Consider the following 24430-nt stretch of genomic DNA (forward strand, 5'->3'; position numbering starts at 1 on the left):
TGCCCCCCTCTCTCAGCCGTCAATATGTCTAGCACTAATCGATTTTGTATCGCTGCTTCCCTAACTGCCGTTAACTGAGTGTTAATGAGTGCTAGGCCTTCCTCCGTCTCATTTGCTAACAGTAATACACTATATGCGAGGCCACTAATCTTGTTTATTGCCACTGTTGTCCCTGCTCCCAAGAGAATGGACCACCCAATGTTCGCTCCTGATGTAGTCCAGGGGTCTGTGAGTGTGTATCCATTCCAATGCCATGGGACATCCTTTCGGGTGCGTCAGTTACCGGACCTTGGGATGAACACTGTTGTGCCAGTGGATAGTATTGCAGGGTAGCAGCACTTCTTCCATCCCAGGGGAAGGTGGTGATACCCTTTCTCTCCTCAGGCCCATATTATACCTGCCATCATGGTCTGATTATTGATAAAGGAACAAGAAATGTTTATGATCGTACCATTGCATAAGTTGCTGAGCAAGAATCATTGTTCAAGTACAGCGTCGTAGAGCACTGGGAGATCCCCAAGTGGAGTCTCCCCGATTAGTGCAAATAAACGTTTCTCCCATGCCTTCCACTATGTGGAATAGATAGACCCTTCTCTGACATCTATAGACAGGTGAATATAGTGGTACAGTCGCCCCCCCCCCAATCCCCACCCCAAGATGCAGTGCAGAAGGTCCTACAGAAGATAGTAGCACCAGGGCATGTCAACAGTATGTAAGGCTGTGGTCGGGAGCGTGTCAGCCTTGGGACTGCAGTTAGCCTTGAGTTTGGGTGGTGGCGCGAGATTTGCCCTAATTGCTCCCTCTGTCAGGATCAGGGTGGTTGATGCCTGTGGAAGCAGACAGCTAGTATTTCTCGCCAGGCTCTCTGTGATTGGTTCGGCAGTCCACCATTGGGCTGTGTGCAAACATATCCAACAAGGATAGCCAACGTCTAATCTCCGGTGTTGTATTAGGGCCAAAGCACATGCTCTGTTCCCTTCACATCTAGCAATGGCCCTTCGCACCTCCCAACCTACCGGCGTCGCATTTACACCATTTATCTCCTGGAGTGCCAATTCCACTACCGAGTTAGACTCGCTCTCGAGCCCCGGTCAACTCCCTTCGGGTTCGGGCGTGACATTAATGCCCACTGCCCTGCTTGGGGTTAGGTCCATGATCTGGTTTGGTTGGTTGACATGCCCTGGTACTACTATCTTCTGTTGGACCCTCTGCACTGCATCTCAGGGGGGAGTGGGGGGAGACAACTGTACCACTATATTCACCTGTCTATAGATGTTGGAGAAGGGTCTATCTATTCCACACCATCAGACTCCCGCTTTGCTCTTCTGAGTCTTGGATATTACCACCTGTGCACTGGCACCTCCTACCTGGATCATCGAATATCTATTTCCCGTGTCAGGTGTCCCTTTGGCCGTGGTGGCCACTACAGAGTGCTAGTCACCGGACCACAAGGATCCCTGCATAAATATTTATTATCTCATTTATAGTTGTCCTGGTTTCCAAACAGCCATGGGTCGCATGTGAAGGTCCCTGTAGTACCCTCAGTTAAGATTACCATCTGCAGATGTATCCCAAATGCCCCTGCCCTTAGGAATAGTCCTACCAGGGCGCTTGCTAAAAGTGTGAGTGGGGCACCCCCATTTTTGTATGAGGCTTCTAATTACTACCTGCACTTAATTGGTTCCGGTGCTGTCTGACATCTTCTCAGGCCCAGCTACATGCTTGCAATGGCTGGCATGTATCCACGTGACTCTTTCTGCGATCTTAATGCTGTCTGTGTTGTAAGGAGCACTTGGAATGGTCCCAGCCACCCCTTCACCTTACAGTTTTTCCTCCTGAAGTCTTTCACCACTATCCAGTCTCCAGGTTCTAGATTATGCAGCTTCCCTCCTGCTGGTTGGGGTAGTGCTGCTTTCACTTGATTCTGTATTTGAGACAAAAGTGTAGAGAGTTTAATACAGTACTTCAAAAAGAAAGGGACTGCGTGCTGTTACAGATACCTTAGATAAGTTCGCACTGACTGCACATTTGTGATCACTCCAATAAAATTCGCACAATAACAATTGCTCTGGTTTAACCAATCTCCCGAACCAATCCTTCTCATCTGGTTTGCCAGGGCCACCACGGTGTATGTGTGCTGTGCAGTGCAGCATATCTCCAGCAAGAAAATTGGTGTTGATAGGATTAACATAGTTGCTTGCTTCCAGGGTGAGCGAATCGCTCACTGCACTTATCGCTCTCTGGTTTAATTGCCACTCATAGACATACATCAGGGTCGTAGGTCATATTTTACAGCCTGCACTTTGAATCTTCCCTTTGAATTACCTGCAAGCCCGTCGGAGTACTGAGCAAGTCCAACCCCAGTCTCCCTATGAGATCTCGACCCATCAGATTTAAAGGACAAAATTCCGATAACAAGAAGGAGAATTGGAATGTTTTCCTTTACTAGATTCGGACAATAGGGGTGCGGAAAATCTCTCCCGCACCACGACTCCTGATGCACCCATTATGCTCAGAAACCTTTCACTTGTCTTTATTTGCATCGATTGTCTAAACTGGCTTAATTTAAGGACTGAGTATGTTGCCCATGTATCTACCAAAAAGGTAATTGGTATACCTTCCACATATAACATAGAAGCAGGCATCGACTGATACATATCATTGTGATATTGAACATATTGTCCACACTTCGCAATCTCAGTGCTCAACGTAGAGTGGGACATGTCTCACTGCCTGTAAGGTTAGTAGAAGCGATTAGCATAAGCGAGTCTTTGTTGTCAAGCATAAAGGAAAGAGGTTTACCTGTACCTTGTGGGCTGTCCCCCTCCACCTCAGCCTTCCCCCGTCAGTCACCCTGCTGTCCAGCCTCCAGGGCCAATTGAGGCTGTCTGTGTGGGCACTGTCTCGCCCAGTGTTCCATTGCTCCTCAAACAAAGCACCTGCCAGATCTACCTCTGTCCGTGCCTCTTCCGTGACCTCCACCTCCGCCTCTCTCTCTTCCTGCAGCACCTCCCTCCAACAGCTGGGTGACCATTTACATCATAGTAAGCTGAGCTTTATGTGCTTGCTGTTCCATCTTTAGTTTCCGCTTATCCTTCCCTTGGGTAAGCAATTTTTCAGCATGTATCTCATGTTGTTCTAGCAGATTCAGCTTCCCCATGTTCCAGGTAATACATGTGTCTTTTACCTTTTTCGCTATTTTGTCCTTCATTCCATTGATGAAGCTGTTTCTCGGGTGTGCTTCATATGCTTGTGATTTCTGCCACCATTATGTCGTCGGGTGGTGTCAGTCCACTATGGCACTATGGACTTCAGTGAGGCACGTAAGGTACTGGGACACTGTCTCACCTTCCCCATTGTTCACACATTGCTATTTTGGTCATGTCCATTCACACTGGGAATGCCTCCCTACAGGTGGTTGCCCGCGCTGCAACACAAGCATCCGAGTCTCTGTTTTGCTCCGCTTGTGGGTTGGCTACTCTGGCATGAACATTTGTGGCTGGCCAGTTATGCTTGATTTTGTTGACATCAGCACCTAGTTTTCGTCCCAGGAGATGGAACTCAGTACAGAACTTTGTCACTTGTTTGGCAAACTTATTACCCTCCAACCTTGCGTGGGTCAGGCAACTGCCCATAGGCACTTTCCAAATCCTTCATGGTCCATGGCTGGTGGACCAACACTGGATACCCTTCTGGACCTGCAATTCAACCATTGGGGCTTGCAGAACTACCTGGTTAGACAATCGTACGCCAGTACCCTCACCGTCTGACTCATCATCTGTTGCGGTGGTGATCACGAACAGGCCCTGGATTCCTTTCCATCTTGGAGTGGTCGACCTTCTTTTGGGCTTCTTGCTTCAATTGGTTGCGGGTATGGTGTGCTATCGGTGATTCAGCAGACCCTGAGGCAACGGCTGCTGACGTGGAACCTTCGCCAGGCGGATCTCGTAGGGGGAGCTATAGGTCTTGGAGGGCAGTCATCAAGCTCAGGATCTGAAACAGACTTAAGACACTGTACAGCTTCATTAGGTTGTTTTTCGCACACGTCTGCATGTGCGCTGGTGTTTGTACATGTATTTGATCTATCTTTTACTTGAGATTTCCTTTCCCTGTTATCAGCCTCAGCCTTCCACATGTTATAAGCACTCCAATTCACAGGTTCTACTTTTCCCTTCCTTTTCTCCTCTTTCTCTCTCCTCCAACCTCGACCTCAATATTTCCAACTGTCTTTTCCTAAAACTTGCTCCCTCCGGAAAACCACATTGCCTTGATCCACAATTCTAACTGCTTTACAGACTCTGGCCATAATTATTTAGCATGTATTGTATTTTTGGTTAGCCATTCCAAGTCCTGTGTGGACTCTTCTTTTACTTGCTCTTGCCGGAGCCCATTTTTAGTGTAATTGGAAAAGTGTACAGCTCTCTCTCGTGCGGTACTGTTATCTTTTCCCTTTGACTGGCTTTCTTACCTCTGGAGGTCCCCTCTCGCATTGGGCAAGTCCGCCTCAATGCCTTGGTTTTCGTAAACCAAGAAACCACATACCCGGTACGTCTTTGGCGAGTTCAACTCAGCCAGTGGTGGCTCCAAGTCTAAAACCACCCTTCAACTCGCTGTCTCTTAAGCATTCTAGAGATGGCAATCCTTTCCCTTGATTTTGCTTAAATACCGTGCGAGAGTCTACTGAACCCTTTTCCTGATTCATTTATTCTCTTAGAATGAGTTTCTATGTAGGAATACTTAAGCCACGACTCTTACCCTGACCCTATTCAGTTCGAACCCCAGCGCTAGAGCGATCCACAGATTCCAAGTCCTCTCACGCAAAAGGGCCAATTCAGCGCTTGAGATGAAGTTCTTCAGCTTTCATTGAATTCAACTGTTGCAAGGTCAAGCTGAATGTTTACGAAGTTCAAACAGACACAAGCTGGCTGCTAACCTCATCGAAGTATTGTTTACAAAACTCAGCACAGTATTAAATTTTAGAAAAGCATTCTCTTTCAAATTTCACAGTAAATGCAAAATTTGTTAATTTTCCATTACACACAGTCTTTGTTGACATGTCAGTGCAGTACAAAGCCAGCTGCAGTCTTTCAACTGAGCTATAAGGCATTGAACCAAAGCTTCATCTGATTGTGGAGGTAGATGTAAGTAATGTGGCACAGAGGAATAAGGACATTTCCCTGATGCATAGTTTTTATAGATTAGATTCCGTACAGTGTGGAAACAAGCCGTTCGGCCCAGCAAATCCACACTGACCCTCTGAAGAGTAACCCACTCAGTCCCATTTCCCTCTGACTAATACACCTAACACTACGGGCAATTTAGCATGGCCAATTCTCTTGACCAATAGCAATAAAACCTAGGAAGCTGCTGTACATAAAATGGCTGCTTTGTGTAATATAATAAAATGGGTGTCAGACGGTTGGCTGCCAGTTTAATTTCTCTCCTGATTCTTTTTATTTGCTGGTGTTGGGAAAGAACTAATTCAGGTCATCAATTGACTGTCAAAGTTTCACACTGTATTCTATGGGTATGCCAGATCTTGGAGCTTTGCGAGCCGTACAGCATAGAAACAGACCTCTCGGTTCAATGTGTCCATGCCAACTAAATGAATCTAATCCCATTTGCTGGCAAACTGGGCATCCACAAAGTGCTGCCTGTTCCAGCATAGCAGAATGTGTTCAACCAAATTCTTTCTGAAAGAAATCTGGAAATCAAATAGAGAAGGGCGAAGGAAAAGAAGAACTAAGTGAAGAAAACATGGAACAAGAAAGTAACAGACAAGAAGAGACAAAGTACTGTTCAGAAAGTGAAGATGGGTAACTCAGGGTTATATTCACTGACGTATTGTGTACAAGATTAACTTGATGTTCTGTGTCTACATTGTGAAATCTAATTGTGCTTTTCATATCCTAGGTGTCCACTCATGCTCGATTGGTAATGGAGGTTGTGAGCATGACTGTGTTCAACTGTCAGTAGCACACTACCAGTGTAAGTGTCGGCACAACTATCAGCTGAAGAAAGATGGAAAGCACTGTGAACGTGAGTCCCAGAGTTAACATTAGGAATGGTGTGGTGACATGGAGATGACCATTGGCTATATCTTTGTATACACGGACTTGTACCACAACCCCATGTGGTGTGAGGAAATCTCATTATTATTGGTAACTGTCCCTTGTCCAAGTGAACCGCCCAGTTTGAGAGACTATCCAGAAATTGCTAAGATATAAACAGAGTGCCAAATGGCTGATTCTACTTTAATTGTTTCCATTTTGTGCTATAAATATAGTAGTTTTTACTGAACTAACAGTGAGTAGTTACTCAGGTTTACAATAAAAATTCAGGCCTTCGTTACATTCTATTCCTGCTACTCTCTTGCCCCATCGAGAATATATTGTTCTTAGCTTTAATCTTAAATAGTGGCAGGAAAATGAAAGGGGAAATTGGCATCTTGTCTAAACCTAACAGTGGCATTAATTCATTTAAAATATTATTGAATGATGTAGTTGCCAATATGGCAACAGTAAATTTCACTCCTATTGGGCAGAATCTTATAGGGTCGAGAGTGTGTTGCTGGTAAAGCACAGCAGGTCAGGCAGCGTCCAAGGACCAGGAGAAGCAATCTTTTGGGTAAGAGCCCTTCATCAGGAATTCTGTGGCTGGCATTAGGTGGGTGAGAGTCAGTGGGGAAAATGTCACAGGCAACAGTGAGAGCGGTAGAGCATGAGCCTTGGTGTTTGGTGGTACAGTATTAAAGATTGAGTGAGCATGAAGTATCAAAGGGAAATTAATTCTTTTAAAGCGGCTGAGTGGAGAAGTTTCTTTGAACTTACTGCCTGCCTTGCTGTGCAAGCTTCCTTATGGCTGAGACTTCACTGACCCAGGTTGCAATCTCAGATCAGCCTGACATAGTCATGGCCACCACTGCTGGTTTTGGGGAAGAGTCCATTTCTCCTCTGTGTCACTGTAAGCACCAAGACCCTACCCTCAAAGAGGCATGCCAATGTTCCTTTCTTTGTCAAGAATGTCAAGAATGGTACAAGTCGGCTCTGTAATGACAATGCCTACCTTTTAAAGAAGACACCCATGCCAGGGATGCCAATCCATTCATATATCGCAGTCATATGAAGAAATGGAAAAGGCTAGAATCGGATGAGAGGAGTGCCATAAGGACAGGATAGGTAATTAAAATGCTGAGTTTTGGTTATGTAGATCGAGAAAACTCACTGGGCATCACTGAGAGGAACCATCCACTCAAAAAATTTGACATAGCCAAAGAGGATGCAAGATTTATCCCATAGTTTTAATAGAGGGCTATTTACATTGCTATGGCCAGTCCCATTTCTATGTCTCTGTTTGCAATTATTCTCCAATCAGAAACCAAGAGACAGCACTTGCAATCTCTACAGCCAAGTAAAATGTGAAAAAAGCAGAAAAAAACAATTAGTGCGCGTCACGTTATTGTTTGACTGGTGAATATAAGATGGCCATTCAACCCCTCTGGCCTTTCCTAGTATGCAGGGAGATCATGGCTGACGTGTGTGTTAATATGATTCTGGATCATACAACCAACTTTCTTTTGTGATCCAGTTAGGGATTGTAACTTTTATTCTTCAAGTAGACAAAAGGTGCACTGAAGTATTAATGCTTGCAGGCACCTTCCAGGCACCTCATGGCTTGCCCTAAAAATGATTTGCCCACTTTTGCAACTGTCTTAACTTACTAAGTCCTAACTGCTTACGGATTTCTTGAATTTCTTTCTAACTTTGTTGTAACATAACATAGCTATCCAACTGTTAGAAATAGGGACATGAAGAGGCCATTTGGCCCCTCGGCCTGCTGTACCATTCAGTTGGATTATATGTGATCCACCATTCCTCACATCCACTTCCCTGTCCTTTCTCCATAACTTTCAATTCCTTTACTGACTTCAAAACTATCTATGTCAGCATTAAATATTTAAAGCTTTTGTGAATATCTGTGGCTCAGGAGCTGGTTGGATTCATTGTTGGTCTGTTTGCCAAGCTGGTAGGTTTTGTCTCCATTCTAGGTGACATCATCAGTGCTATGTTGCCTCCTGTGAAGTGTTGCTGTACTGTTCCACTCTGAATTGAAATGTGGTTCCGTTTCAGGGGTGTTGATGGAGTCTGAGGATGAGTGCCATGCTTCCAAGAATTCTCTTGCTGTTCCTTGTTTTGCCTGTCCTATTATAGTTGTGTTGTCCCAGTCAAATACATGGTTCTTGTTGTCCATATGTATGTATGGATACAAGGGAAAGTTGGTCTTGTCGCTTACACAAGGATTTGCTCCCACAGCTCTCTGTGACAAAAAGTTCCAAAGACGTACAACCCTCTAAGTAAAGAAATTCCTCCTCATCTCCATCTGAAAGTGGAGCTCCTTTATTCTGAGACTATATTCTCTGGTTCTCGACCCTGTCAATCTTCTTAAGAATCCTCTATGTTTCAGTGAGATCACCTTTCACTCTTGTGAATTCTAGTGAGAAGAGTCCAATCTGTTTATGCTTTGCTCATAAGACAACCGTTCCATACCAAGGATCATCCACAAGAACATTCTCTGACCTGTCGCTAATGAAATGACATTTTTTTTTAACTAAAGGGACCAAAACTGCTCACAGTTCTCCAGATGTGGTCTCAACAGCATTTTGTACTGTTGCAGTAAGACTTCCCTGTTCTTGTCTCGTTCCCTGTTGGATAACTAAAAATTAGCCTTCCTAATTGTCCTGTTTCTAACTACCTATGATCCCAGAACTGCTTTTCAGTGACCCTTGAACTATTCTGAGTGACCTATATAATTAGGTATGTTAGAGGTCTATTGGGTCTAATTAGTGTTGGATACCATTCTTAGGGCTGAATATATGAGGAGAAAATAGGAACAGGATGCTGAGTTGGATGATCAGCCATTGCCATGTTGATTGGCAAGGAAGGCTTGAAGGATTGAATGGCCTACTCCTGCTCCTATTTTTGATGGTTTTACCAAAAACTCTGCAATAATCCCTATCTCCACAGCAGGGCAGGATGGAATATTGCCAGCTTATTACTCTTAAAACTCCCTGTACACCTGAATATTACCATTTTGCCATTTTAACAGAAAGCTGGATTCAGCAGAACACAAACTTACCAGAGGAAGGATTCCTCACAAATGTGCTGCCATCTAGCTGCCTTGGCTGCATGTTAACATAAATCCAAGATAATTACTGACAAAGCCGACAGGGAAATTAGTGGAGAAATTTGTTTGAGAGTGGTTAAAATATGGAACTATTTCCCACAGGGAGTGGTGAAAGTAAACAGCTAGGATGCCTTCAAAGGAAACTAGACAAATACATAAGAGTAAATGATTTCAAAGCTATGCTGAAAAGCTGAGATGAAGGAGAGGACTTTTATGGAGTATAAACACAAGCACAGACAGTGGAGATAAATGGGTGATTCTGTGTTGTATATTTTGTAATTCAATATAGTGCTCTTATAAGAACAATCCATGAATCAGACTCGTGGCTCGTAACCTCATTGATGGCTTTTTGACAAAAGGAACCACTACAGGTACATGAGCAGTTGACCGCAGAGCTACAAGGCAGGAGAAAGAAACATGCACAGAAAGTGGGCCCAAGGCCACAATTCAAAATCCCTAGAACGGGAGATTACTGCTTCTCAGTGCTGGTTCTTAAGTTCTCTTCTAGTGCTGAGCCCGACATGAGAAATGAAAAAATATAAAAAACCCAAATGGGGGTTTTGTGAAGTCTTATTGGGTCTGAGTTTTCATAGGTCAATGAGTCATCAACTAGAGGTGAAAGTGGACAAACATTTGAAACAGAGGAAAGTACAGGGCTTTGGGGTGGGGTGCTTCACCACAGGATTACTTTTGAATTGTTCTAGAAAATATATTGCCCTCATCTGTGCCGTAAAATTCCAATGTCCTATTGATGTATGCAGCTGTCAGAACAAATAAACTATTTTTCATATTCATTGTTTATTTCTAAATTTATTTATATCTATACAAGTGATCGGGTGTTTGATTTGTTAGTCATTCAAAGCTAATGCCATAAATAAATGGTATTAGTAGTTATGAAAATTACTTTTAAAAAGAAAAAAAAATTGGAATATTGAATGGAGAAGGGGATAGATTTGCTCTGTGTTGCCAGGACTGTCTAGTTTCCAATAGAATACAATTTTCTCCTGTTCCATATGCCAGGGAATTCATCTATTTGTGGAAATTTAGGATAATCACCAAGAAAACAGACGAGGAGGTTAGAAAAAATATTGATGACATGCCAGCTAACACCACCGAATGAGCTGCAGCTCATGATGAAGGTGACTGCCACTGTTCTGTTGGTGTTACAAAATACAGGCCCTCCCTGATCTTGGGTGGAAGAGGAAAATCACTTCCTGGACTAACAAGAAGTGTCCCTTGTAGGTAACAAGATAAAATTGTTTATATGGTTACATTTATCACTACCCCATTTCCTCTTAAGACACTGACTTTGCAAATTCAGGTGATCTGGAGGTTTGGCTACTCTCCAGCAATGTGTGTTCTTCGGAAGACTGGTGATTGTCTGCCTGATGGTCTGAGGTCTGTAAGTCCCTTGTATTAGCAATTCTTTGTTGTGTTCCTGCAGTTTCCTTATACAACCCCTTCAGCAGTACCAGCAATATACAATCTGTACTGGCCTTCAGCTGCTTTGATGATTGTGCCTTTTCTGTTAAGATCCCAGATTGCTGGTCTTTCCTAGGGTAGTACCTAATGCAGTCTGTGGCCTGTTGCACGAAATAGCACTGTTCCTTATACAGGGTATACACATCTTAATAGTCCTGGAGGCATAAAGGTGGAGTCAACTTCTTTGATAGGATGGGGAGCTGAGTCCTTCAGCAAACTGCCCATCAACAACTCTGATAGTACTAGACCACATTGGAGTGGGGTGGATCTACACTTTCACAATGCCAGAGAGAAATTGGTTTTCTTCAGTCGCAACTTAACTGTCCTGACCCCTGTGCTTGGCTTCTCCATTTAATTGTGGGCATCTCGATGAGCTTGTGACACGTTCATAAGACCTAAACTGACTGTGTATTGGCTGAAGCACCTGTAAGCAAGTGGAGTCCCTTGGACTCAGAAGACCATATCAGAAATACCAGGCATTGCAAAGATCTCATGTAACTCAGAAAACTGCATCTGTAGTCGTGGCATGTAAATTCTTCACCTCTATTCAGTGGGAGATGATAATCAGTGTCATCAAGAACTGACAGATCTGTGCCTACATGTACCCTGAAGCTGGTGGGGAATGAGAGGATCAATGGGTGTCATTGCTCAGATCTGTGGATGGCAGAGATTTTGCAATCTGTAATGTGATTCTCCATATCCCTGGCCACCACACCGCTGACCAGGCACTGTACTTGGTGAATGCCACATATCTCTGAGAGCAGCTCCCCTAAGGATAGCTTCTTGATTCCTGGCTTTTTCACAGCTTCACTGTTATGAATCCCACTGTTTGTGACTTAATTAAACAATTCCCCCTTTAATTGCTGCTTACTGAATGATTTCCATTCTTTCTTCTTTAAGTAAATGATTCTAGGAGTTATCACAACACATATAAATGATCTTCTGTCTTTGTGGTATAACTCTATGAATATTTTTTTCCAAACATTCTGACCCTATCAGACCAGATCTCTTTCAACTTTTAATCTGCCCAAGGTTATCATTTTAATTATTGGCTTTGTGATGTCCCCAGGCCTTCATCCTTGGATTACATCTCTTTTGTGGCCCTTTACTTCTGTTTCTGTACTTCATTGTACTTACTTGCTCTGGTGTGATGTTTGATCTGATCAGAAAGTAATTTTTTTAGCTTCTTATTTTTCCAGCCAAGGTTACGGCTTTGTTTTCAAATTTCACCTGGACCATTAGACTCTTAAGTCGAGCCTTCGATGGTCTCTTCACTCACGACTAAACAGCAACTGAGGACTGCTCCCGTGGGATGCAGCCTGTATCTGGTTTGAAGCTGGTATTCTTCTTCAGAAATATGTTAATTCTCATGTTGAAGAATGTCTCTTACTGGGCCTGAAATGCTTTTATCATCAGGAGTATTCTTCCTTGTTGAGAATTGCCAAGAGGGTTTCTCTTCTTTAGAGTTCTTAAATCCTGCTGGTTGTGTTGTATCAATAGGTGGCTTCAAGCTGAGTCTGAAGATCCCTCACCAACTTGTCTCGACATGCCAGCTCAGTATGAGCTGCTGCTTGTGGTAAAGGTTATTACCACAATCCTGTTTTAGTCTAGGGAACTATGGGAGCTGCTTGATCTTTTTTAGTAGAGGAAACCAACTTCCTAATCTAATTGGCAAATGTATATTGTAGTTAAACTATAGTTGACAGGCAGGAAGCTGGAAGAACACAGCAAGCCAGGAGGTGGAGAAGTTAACATTTTAGGTATAAATCTTCTTCACCTCTGATGCTGCCTGGCTCGCTGTGTTCTTCCAGCTTCCTGCTTGTATATTTTGGATTTCAGCATCTGCAATTCTTTTGTCTCTTGTTAAACTATACTTAGCAACTAGTTATAGGTTACATTGATATGACAAAGTTAAAAATCACACAATACCAGGTTATAATCCAACAGGTTTATTTGGAAGCACCAGCTTTCGGAGCGCTGCTCCTTCATCAGGTGGTTGTGGAGTGTAATATCGATTGAAATGGTGGGCGTTGTTAGGAAACATTGAGGAAGACTGGTGTTTGGCCTCACTCCTTTGGGATGCAAAACTGTTCTGCCCACACGTCTACATGCCATCAGAGTTGTGGGTGCTGCTTCTGGTGGTCCTCAGAGTTAACTCTTTCAGACCCTTTCAAACCCGTATGCAGCAATTTTTACACTTCAAAGAAGAACTTCAAAGACTTACCCAAAATTATCAGTAGAACCACAGTTTAAAACAGAAGTTAGAAATATTCACAAACTTAAAAGATTATGGGAAAAGTCGAAGGAGTGAGACCACGTGAGAAGCTCTTTTAGAGATAGTAGAGGGGCAACCAGATGAATGGCCTCCTTCTACTCTGTAATTGCCTATTGGTTAAAACTTGAATTGGGGTAATGTCTACTCAGACATTTCACTTATGTACTCATAGGATCTTTCTTTAGGTAGCCCGTGCTTATCACTCTCAGAGTATTTCGGCTGTGCTGCATATGCCAACAAAAATTATGAATAGTTAATTCTTGTTTTTTCCTTTGAGTGGTCCCAGCGGAGCCAGGCAGGTTGCCTAGCCTGCACTATGACTCCTGTAATTTATTGGTGAATCAGGCAGCCTATATTGACCTCTTCGCTCATGTATATTGACCATGATGTGGATGAAGCCTGAGGACTCATTTCCATTGATTCTGTCTCCTCTCACTTCAAACACATGTTGATCAGGTGAACAAGACTAAGTTCCAGTACAGGCCCAGTGGAAAATCTACCCCTTTGAGGGCATGAATTATTACCACATAAGGGAATAATATCTTAATAAGAGGTCTGGCAGTTCAAACCTTGGGCCAGAACAGTGACAGGGCACTACAGAGTCCCCTTTTCTTCTGGAAATAGAGGAAAAATATCAAATATTCCACTGCTGACAGCTCTCCAGGGCCACCTGCTGGAAGTGTACGTGTGTGGGAGACCATTGGTTCAGTTTTGGCCTATAGACAATCCCAGTAAAGGGTCACACATAGCAACTTGCCTCTGGAGCAAGGTTGCTATGATGACAAGAAAATTGTAACTTAATAAGAAGAAGCGTCTTACATCTTGAAGGTGCAAAAGGAGCACCAATAGGTGATGTAAAACTTTGGCCCTACTTTGTGTACTCTCTTGTCTCCACAGTGAAGAATCCATGTACAGATAAGAATGGTAGCTGTATGCACAAATGCCATAACTACAATGGAGTCGCCAAGTGTGAGTGTCACCCAGGATACGGATTGTCTCATGATGCCAAAGGATGCGAAGGTAAAACTATTATTACTCATGTATCTAGCATGATTATCGGGATTGCTCTGTAAGCCATGTGACAGACAGGCATCAACTTCACAGCAGAACCACAGAGGGAGGTAACACTCTGCATAAGGCCACTCATATAAAATACAATCTCTGTTTACCATGTCCCAGAAAATCCAGTGAACGAATGGGAACTTGCCAACTGTTTTGGTGTTGAGTGCCATGAATCTTGGGCACTTTCATACTTTACACACTGTAGTTTGTGTCCCATTTTTTCTATCTTTCTAGAGGAGGTATTGTGGCAGTGAAAGTTCTGATGAGAATCACCTTCCCAGTGAGTGGCACTTGCAGCATCCATATCAGGGGCAGTAGGGGTATGAGAACGCCACCATATTCAAGTCTGCCTCCAGACCACACCCACCAGTTGAACATATGTCACCACGATTTTGTTATTTTAGATTAGATTACTTACAGTGTGGAAACAGGCCCTTCAGCCCAACAAGTGGCTGCACGGCGGCACGGTGGCACAGTGGTTAGCACTGCTGCCTCACAGCACCAGAGACCCGGGTTCAATTCCCGACTCAGGCGACTGACTGTGTGGAGTTTGCACTTTCTCCCCGTGTCTGCGTGGGTTTCCTCTGGGTGCTCCGGTTTCCTCCCACAGTCACAAAGATGTGCGGGTCAGGTGAATTGGCCATGCTAAATTGCCCGTAGTGTTAGGTAAGGGGTAAATGTAAGGGTATGGGTGGGTTGCGCTTCGGCGGGTCGGTGTGGACTTGTTGGGCCGAAGGGCCTGTTTCCACACTGTAAGTCTAAGTCTAAGTCTATACCGACCCGCCGAAGCGTAACCCACCCAGACCCATTCTCCTACATTTACCCCTTCACCTAACACTACGGGCAATTTAGCATGGCCAATTCACCTAACCGGCACATTTTTGGATTGTGGGAGGAAACCGGAGCACCCGGAGGAAACCCACGCAGACACGGGGAGAATGTGCAAGCTCCACACAGAGAGTCGCCTGAGGCGGGAATTGAACCCGGTTAGCAGTGCTAACCAGTGTGCCCACTGATTCAAAATCCTAGAAGACCTAATGGAAAAACATTGTGAGAGTACCCTCACCACACAGCTGGCACCACCTCAAGAAGAAGGTTCATTGACATTCTCAAGGGGAGAATGTTACTGTTACTGTTCTCGGGACCAAAATTGGAGAAATTCACAAGGTTTTAAAGGATGCAGTTGCTTGGACTATGAAATCAATTGTATCCCCAAATTTTTCAATCCTTCCCATTCTAAACAAGTAACCTGAATCAAACCTCTTGAAAATGTTCAATTGGTTGCCCATGATGTTGGTCTGTAGTATCCACCGACATTTTACCAGCTGGGAACACATCCTGCCCATGTTGAGAAATCGTGGACATACCAAACAACACATTCATGCATTCACATCATCATCTCTTCCAGTTGCCTGACACCATGCTCAGTAGACCACATAAGTACATCCAGTGTTATGGAGGTCATTACTGAACCTACCTACATTTATATTGATCTTTCTAACACAATAAAACATCCCAAAGTGGCTCACGGGAGTTCTAGCAAAGAAAAATTGACAATTTTGCAGATAAGGACACATCAGAACAAGTGACCAAATGCTCAGTCAACAAGTACTTTGCTGTAATGTTCTATGTTTAATGTAAGGTACATTTAAAGGAGTGTCTCAAAATGAGAATAGTGTGGTCAAGAATTAGTGAGCTTTCAGTAAATAATTCCATAGCTTAGGGTGCAGATACCTGAAGGTGAAGCAGCCATTGGTAGAGAGAAAGAAACAGAAGACGTACGGAGTTGAAGGAACACTGAGATCTCAAAAGATTGTAGGTCTAGTTAAGGTTACATAGATAGGGAGGGATGAGACCACCATGTATTTGAACACTAGGATTAGAATTTTAGAATCGAGCAATCGCTGAACAGGGAAGTAATGCAGGTTAGAGAGTGCATGCTTGACAAATGAGCTTATGTCCATTATTACACACTATTAGCTTGCTGCTCAGTGTCTTTCTGTCTCCCTAGATATTGATGAGTGCATGATTGGATTAGCTGATTGTTCTCATGGATGCCTCAACACTCGTGGAACATTTTCCTGTATCTGTAACGCAGGCTATGAGCTGGGTTCTGATGGGAAGCAGTGTTACCGTAAGTTAACCTCTTGAGTCCTTTACATTGGCAGAGGGAAGGCAGCAGTAAGAAAAATATTGGGATAAAGTTCATCATACAGAGCTAACTAACAGGCTCTGAGTAGAATTTACTGTAAAGCAATAAATACCATCATGCAAACCCCTGTTACATCTCACAGAAGAACAGTTTGTACAGAAAGATAAAAGTTATAAAGTGTTCACAGTAATACGTTTCCTGTATACATAAGGATGCATTGTAAGTTGGTATTTTATAAAGAGAGGGCAGAACGTCACTTCAGTATTTAGGAGTCACGAAGGAATGATACAGTATGCAATAAAAGCAGCTGTGAGAATTTCTAAAGGCATAATGAGTATATTTTATTGAGAGCTGGGCAGTCTAAGCCTGTGCCATTTTATCTGGAGAGGATGGAATTGAAATCCAACACAAGCCAAAGAGCTTAACATCTCCATTATTTGTTGGCAGCAATGGACCTGTGTAAAATAAAGCTGAGACAGCACAGGAGAAACTTTACATTGAATCTAACTTTTACCATGCCTGGTCATGGAATCGATTGTATGGCACTATAGGGGGAAATGTACCCAGTATCTACTCCCTGGTGCATCTACTGTGAGAGTATTTGATGAGAGAGTGCAGGGGAAGCCTTATTTCATATCAAAGATATTCTGCACATAACCTGAGAATATTTGATTGGACAGTGTATTGGGGGCTTTACAATGTACCTAACTTAGAGAAAGTGAAGACTGCAAATGCTGAAGATCAGAGTTGAAGAGTGTGGTGCTGGAAAAGCACAGTTGGTCAGGCAGCTTCCGAGGAGCAGGAGAGTCGACATTTCGCACATAAGCTCTTCATCGGGAAGAGCTTATACTCAAAATGTCAGTTTTCCTGCTCCTCGGACACTGCTTGACCCCCAGCTGTGCGTTTCCAGCACTACACTCTTCGACTCGTATGTACCTAACTTGTGCTGTATGTGTCTTGGGAGTGTTTGTGTGGTAGTGTAGCTTTATATCTTATCCGTGCTGTTCTTGTGCTGAAAGTTTTGATGGCGACAGTGGAGAGGATGCTTTAAAACGAACAAAAAAATTCACACAGAGCCTACAGAATAGAAGTTTTATACTACTTGACCTGCAGTATGCTGAAGGTGTGGAATTTGGCTTGGCAGTTAAGTGTTTTTCAGCGATAAGTTGTGTGGGAGGTGTGGTAACGTGCAACTGCTGATGCTGTAAGGAAAGAAAGAAAAAGAAATACTAACGTGTGTTCATTTAGAATTGTTCAGCTTCTCAAGTTATCCAACAGTGGGTCACATTGAATGAAATGTGTTTGCAAATATGGGATAGATTTTCAGCCTCTACCTGAGCCAGGGTTGGTGCCAGGTGGACAGTAGAAATTGCCTTTCCAGCCAGTGTGCTATTTCCCAGCACCATCCAGTATTTCGGGGCCATTTTTGCTGAGGTGAGGAGAGCGGGGCTGACAGGATTACCCTCCTGCATACCCTGGGTGGTCACCTTGGCTCATTAAGAGCCTATTGAGGCCAATTTAAGGAGGCCAGCTGCGATTTTTGGCCTCTGGTTTCTTGTGGAGTTTGGGGATCTGTTTAGGCATCTAGCGGAGGACTTCTGCTGGTGGCTGACCAGGATCTGCTACACCAGGCAGGGGTATAGGAGCAGCCTTTGGCCAGCCTGAGGAGGGGCCTCTTCCACTGAAACACTGGCCCATCTGAAAACGGTGAGGTTTTAATTTATGATTTAAAAAGCACCTCCAATTTGAAGCATTCTTTTCCTCACCTACCTTGGCCTTCCAGCTTTGAAAGCAACATGATTGTCTCCAGGCTATATTTATGGGATACCCTCTGTGAAAATCATATCGAATGACCTTAGCTTTAAGCACCTGGAAACAGTCATAACCTCTGTTTCCTGCTTCCTGAGTGAACACCTTGCCTCATTACTGCTGTTGGTAAACATGGCAACCAAATCTTGCACAGCAAAGACCCACAAACAGTAACGACATAATGACCACATGATCAGTTTTGATAATGTTGATTGAACGGTAAGTATTCAATTCAGAGACCGGGGAGAAGCTGTGTTATTTTGTATATACTGTTCACTTTTCATACGATGCTTGTTCAGACATTCTTGAGAAGTTCTTCAGGTTTATCTATGACATTGCTGTGGGAGCCACTAGATTAGAAAATGTATGAAAGATGCGAGAAAGGGGCAGCAAAAGTGTCTGAACACTTCATTTTACAGGGATTGAGATGGAGATCGTCAACAGCTGTGAATTAAATAATGGTGGATGTTCCCATCACTGTCGCCACACAACGGATGGTCCACTATGCAGCTGTAATCAAGGCTTTCACCTGGATGCTGATCAGAAGACTTGTGTAGGTAAGGCTGACCATCAGTGGTTTCTCTCAATCCTTACTGAGTCATGTTCATGTACATCAACACTAATGGTTTTCTCAATTAATCATATGTTAGCACCTTAAAATCTCAAATACGTAGCAAGTGAATTGATTGTTGAAGTTGAAATGACATCTTGGAGTGGTTTATCAATATTACACTCGAGGCAAATTTTTACAAATTCCCACCAGTTTGTTAGTAGGCAGGGGAGCCTGTAAAATTCCCACCCGCCCTGACATGTCTCCTGTTTTACCAGGAGACCATGTGAAGCGTGGGGCAGTCGGACTCCCCTTGTTCCACTGGGGCCCTTCCTGTATTCTAATGAAGGGCTTTTGCCCAAAATGTCAATTTTCCTGCTCCTCGGATGCTGCCTGAACTGCCTGTGCTTTTCCAGCACCACTCTAATCCTGAATCTGGTTTCCAGCATCTGCAGTCATTGTTTTTACCCTTGAGTAGGCAGTTATTTTGAGATTGGCAAGAGAAGTATAACAGTGGGGCATGATTGGTAGGTCACCCTGCCAGAATCTCAAGGCTGAGCAGGGATGCTTTCCGCAAGGGGTCCCTTTCCAAAACTGGTGCTCATCCTCAATAATTGATCACTACAGGTACTGTCACTCTGCCCCATCCCAGGTCTCTTCATCAAGACCCATCCTCCTCAGGCAGTATCATTCCCTATTGCTGAGAAGACCCAAGTACTTGGCTGTGGACTCTAGGACTTAGAATCTGTGGCATGCTGTAGTCCCAGTTCAGGCTTTTGCTGCTGCTGGGACTATGGAACTTGTGCCCATCCTGAGCTGCATCTAACCTGGGAGCGTTTGCTGGAACAGTACAAAGGGGGCTCTTCAAAGGATGCGCGTTGCTGTAATTGTCAGGGTTGTTCCGAACTAGAGCAAGATGTTCATCTTTCCCTCCGGTACCAGGGTTTCAAATTTAATCGTGGCTAATAAGATGATGGTCTTCTTCTCATCTGTATGGAACTACTTTGGATAAGTTCATTGCAATTATGTCGGTCATTGGTGCACAGCATCAACCTGTCCATAATGAAGGAGACACTTGGCACTACAATGATACTTGTCTCAGAGTCACTGCAGGATGCTTGAAGTGGGGATATTTTGTTGCAACAAAGTATACTATTCTGAAGTTGGGGCTAATATGCATTCTTGTAGGATAAATGGTTTGTATTAGAACATCTACATACCAGATGTGTAGATGGTTGATTCTAAATTGATGCAAAATAGAAATGTGTGCCTGTCTCTCTCCATAATGAATACTTTTAATACAAAAATCTACATCAACAAAAGCAGCAATCTCTTTGACAAATCACATTCCGACCCATTGTCCAAACCTGCCTGCCCCGGCCGACCCATTGTCTCAGCCTGCTCCTGCCCCACCGAACTCATCTCCCAATACCTCGACACGGTCCTGTCCCCTTTAGTCCAAGAACTCCCCACCTACGTTCGGGACACCACCCACGCCCTCCACCTCCTCCAGGATTTTCGCTTCCCCGGTCCCCAACGCCTTATTTTCACTATGGACATCCAGTCCCTGTACACCTCCATCCCCCATCACGAAGGACTCAAAGCCCTCCGCTTCTTCCTTTCCCGCCGCACTAACCAGTACCCTTCCACTGACACCCTCCTTCGACTGACTGAACTGGTCCTCACCCTGAATAACTTCTCTTTTCAATCCTCCCACTTCCTCCAAACTAAAGGAGTTGCCATGGGCACCCGCATGGGCCCCAGCTATGCCTGCCTCTTCGTAGGATATGTGGAACAGTCCATCTTCCGCAACTACACTGGCACCACCCCCCACCTTTTCCTCCGCTACATCGATGACTGTATCGGCGCTGCCTCGTGCTCCCACGAGGAGGTTGAACAGTTCATCAACTTTACTAACACCTTCCATCCCGACCTGAAATTCACCTGGACTGTCTCAGACTCCTCCCTCCCCTTCCTAGACCTTTCCATTTCTATCTCGGGCGACCGACTCAACACAGACATCTATTATAAACCGACTGACTCCCACAGCTACCTGGACTACACCTCCTCCCACCCTGCCCCCTGTAAAAACGCCATCCCATATTCCCAATTCCTTCGTCTCCGCCGCATCTGCTCCCAGGAGGACCAATTCCAACACCGCACAACCCAGATGGCCTCCTTCTTCAAGGACCGCAGATTCCCCCCAGACGTGATCGACGATGCCCTCCACCGCATCTCCTCCACTTCCCGCTCCTCCGCCCTTGAGCCCCGCTCCTCCAACCGCCACCAAGACAGAACCCCACTGGTTCTCACCTACCACCCCACCAACCTGCGCATACAACGTATTATCCGCCGCCATTTCCGCCACCTCCTAACGGACCCCACCACCAAGGATATATTTCCCTCCCCTCCCCTATCAGCGTTCCGCAAGGACCACTCCCTTCGTGACTCCCTTGTCAGATCCACACCCCCCACCAACCCAACCTCCACCCCCGGCACCTTCCCCTGCAACCGCAGGAAATGTAAAACTTGCGCCCACACCTCCACACTCACTTCCCTCCAAGGCCCCAAGGGATCCTTCCATATCCGCCACAAGTTCACCTGTACCTCCACACACATCATCTATTGCATCCGCTGCACCCGATGTGGCCTCCTCTATATTGGTGAGACAGGCCGCTTACTTGCGGAACGCTTCAGAGAACACCTCTGGGCCGCCCGAACCAACCAACCCAATCACCCCGTGGCTCAACACTTTAACTCCCCCTCCCACTCCACCGAGGACATGCAGGTCCTTGGACTCCTCCACCGGCAGAACACAACTACACGACGGCTGGAGGAGGAGCGCCTCATATTCCGCCTGGGAACCCTCCAACCACAAGGTATGAATTCAGATTTCTCCAGCTTCCTCATTTCCCCTCCCCCCACCTTGTCTCAGTCGGTTCCCTCAACTCAGCACCGCCCTCCTAACCTGCAATCCTCTTCCTGACCTCTCCGCCCCCACCCCACTCCGGCCTATCACCCTCACCTTGACCTCCTTCCACCTATCCCACCTCCATCGCCCCTCCCCCTAGTCCCTCCTCCCTACCTTTTATCTCAGCCGGCTTGGCTCTCTCTCTCTTATTCCTGATGAAGGGCTTATGCTCGAAACGTCGAATTCTCTATTCCTGAGATGCTGCCTAACCTGCTGTGCTTTGACCAGCAACACATTTGCAGCTGTGATCTCCAGCATCTGCAGACCTCATTTTTTACTTTCCTTTTTATGAACTCAGTTCCTGCTCACTACATTGGTCACATGCATCAACTATTGAAAAAAGAAATGATAATTAAACTACGTTAGAATTTTCACATTGGGAGTGTCCAAGATAACTAACTTAGTAAGCAGACAGGACTAAAGCATACACAACAAGAAAGCCTAACTGTAGGCTGTTTGCTGAGTTAATTACTGTACGGGTCTGAGAAATTGTCAACCACTGGGTTGTGGAGGGAAATGTCAGAAAGGATCTTGCTCATATTGCAGGGCTGATATTGTATTGCTGGTAATGGTGGCGTTTAGCACCTACTTCTCATTCCTTTGAGTTAAGTTTTGTTTTTATAATGCCAGGAATCTAGGGTCACATGTAGGGCAAAAAAGGAAAGGGCAGCAATTTGCCTAAATTTGTGAATGCATTTTTGTAACAATCAAATACCTTTGATGTAAAACTTTTTTTATTTATGATCTAAAACTAAATAAATTCACTTTCTCAAACAATGGGATCTGAACTCACTTTTTGACTAGGCCAGTAACACAACCATGACCATACGTTTGATTACTGTCTAATGATCCATGCTAGAAAATATACACAATCATCTGATGAAGGAGCGTCGCTCCGAAAGCTAGTGTGCTTCCAATTAAACCTGTTGGACTATAACCTGGTGTTGTGTGATTTTTAACTTAGAAAATATACCAGTTGGCTGAGGGAGAAAGAAGTTGGGCTCAGATGCGACATTGAATTTACACCGAATGTCCTGTAGTTGACTGTAGCAAACTTTTAAGGTTTACATGTGAAGGGTAGTGCAAAACTAAGGGGTCTTATTTAATGAACAGAATTCCATGGTAGCAAGCATTAAGATGGCTGTTTGTTATTTCTTCTTGTGCTTTATTAGCACAGTGATTAATAACCTTATTTGCAGGTTATTGCTGTATTCACTCTTGTAAGACTGGCGGTTCCCAGAGGGGAACATTGCAAATGTGATTAGGTTACATGTTTGTGCCCGGCCTGAATTTGCAAACCAGACTCAACATATCTATATGTGTGTTTCTGAGCACTTCCAGTGCTCTGCAGCACAAGGTTTTGTGAAATTATACAGAATTCTGTATAAAACAAACTGAGGTTCACTAGATATAAATGAATAAAACACAGCTATGGTGGAAGGAAAATCTGATATATTAAAAAAGTGAGATTGACACACACCAATGTTCCATGATTCTATAGCAGTGAGATTTAATTCTTTCCCCAGACTGTACCCACTTCCAGTTTTTCCTATTTTTCTTTCCCTTTGTATTGTAACTTAGTTTGAATTGAAGTTTGATGTATCAATTCCAGTACCCATTCCTGTACCAATGCAGATTCCAAAACTGTACATTTAGCAGTACCCATTTCCATATCCATGCAGATAACTAATTCCAATACTCTCATGTGTTCCTCTGCAAATATTAATGTTTGTACCAAGTACTAATTATAGCATGTGGCACCCAAATTATAATTCCCAATGATACACAGCTTTGTGACCCCCTTCCACACTTTTGTGGTTTGCAGTGTGCCTGGCATGAAGTGAAAATGAATTGTGAAATACCAACGATATCAGGCTTAGCAAAAGTTCCAAGTCAAGTATTCCATGTAGTTGTTCAGATTGTGAAATATGCCGAAAATCAATGAACTGAAAGTCATTCTGGATTAGAAGCTTGGTGCCTGATAGCTCAATTTCCAGTCAAAATCATGGCTGGAAGTTGCTTGAATTTGCTTCAATTTTCACAGTGTTAATTAATGTAAACCTTGCTGTTCTGCACACCTCCTGAGTCAGCACACAATGGGAGCAACTCTGAGGAATATTTAAGTCAAGGTACTGTATTTATTGTCACCTATGTAACACTTAGCTGCAACTTTATATCAAGCTATCTCACCTGGCTGGTATTAAAGTTATTCCTTATTCAGTGATGGAAGCAATGCATTGATTGTAAATACGTTACAATAGGGACCACATTCCAAAGATAGTAGTTGATTGGGTGAAAATACTCTGAGATATCCTCATGTAATGTAAGATACTGTAAAAATGCAAGTTGATTCTTTAAATTGTTTAAATTATACAACATTAACTCAACAGAATTAATCTGTTTAAAGCCATGTTTTGATTGGGATTGAGATCTCTCCAAACCTTAAGCAGACAATGCCAGAGGAACAACAGTATCAAGCTCTGGAATTTGCTAAGAGTTAGTTTTTAACTCTATCTTTTGTTTGATATGGGAAGGGAACGTTTGGGACTCTGGTTTGATGAACTATTGATCTGCTGAGTATGAATTAAATGTATGGGGTGTCAGTCAATTTAAGTACAAGAACAAGGAATAAGTCATTCAGACTGGAGACGTGATTCATTCTAGGTAGGTCTGCCATGAATTGAATTTAAACTTAGGTTCTGACTGTCAACTAACACAAATAACCAACAGTGTCAAGTATAGAATAATATGATTATAAAGCAAGAGCTGACTGGAGTTTGTCTTGTTCTCACACAGATGTAGATGAGTGTGATGTTGGTAATGGCTGCTGTCAACAGGATTGCTTCAATACACCTGGTGGATATGAGTGTGGTTGTCATGCAGGTTATCGGCTCAGTCTGGACGGCTGCACATGTGATGGTGAGAATTGTCATCTTGCTTCCATAA

At 44.0% G+C, this 24430-nt stretch overlaps 1 protein-coding gene across 1 annotated transcript in view; it reads left to right on the forward strand.

The window, feature by feature from the left end:
- LOC132833825 (multiple epidermal growth factor-like domains protein 6) overlaps positions 1 to 24430 on the forward strand; it is a 427573-nt gene that overhangs the window by 309320 nt on the left and 93823 nt on the right. The window contains exons 7-11 of the mRNA XM_060852450.1: positions 5914 to 6039; positions 13838 to 13960; positions 16014 to 16136; positions 18383 to 18520; positions 24281 to 24403. Coding sequence (XP_060708433.1) covers positions 5914 to 6039; positions 13838 to 13960; positions 16014 to 16136; positions 18383 to 18520; positions 24281 to 24403 — 633 coding nt within the window. The remainder of the gene's footprint in view (positions 1 to 5913; positions 6040 to 13837; positions 13961 to 16013; positions 16137 to 18382; positions 18521 to 24280; positions 24404 to 24430) is intronic.

Source organism: Hemiscyllium ocellatum, chromosome 37, assembly GCF_020745735.1.
Source record: "Hemiscyllium ocellatum isolate sHemOce1 chromosome 37, sHemOce1.pat.X.cur, whole genome shotgun sequence".
Taxonomy (NCBI): domain Eukaryota; kingdom Metazoa; phylum Chordata; class Chondrichthyes; order Orectolobiformes; family Hemiscylliidae; genus Hemiscyllium; species Hemiscyllium ocellatum.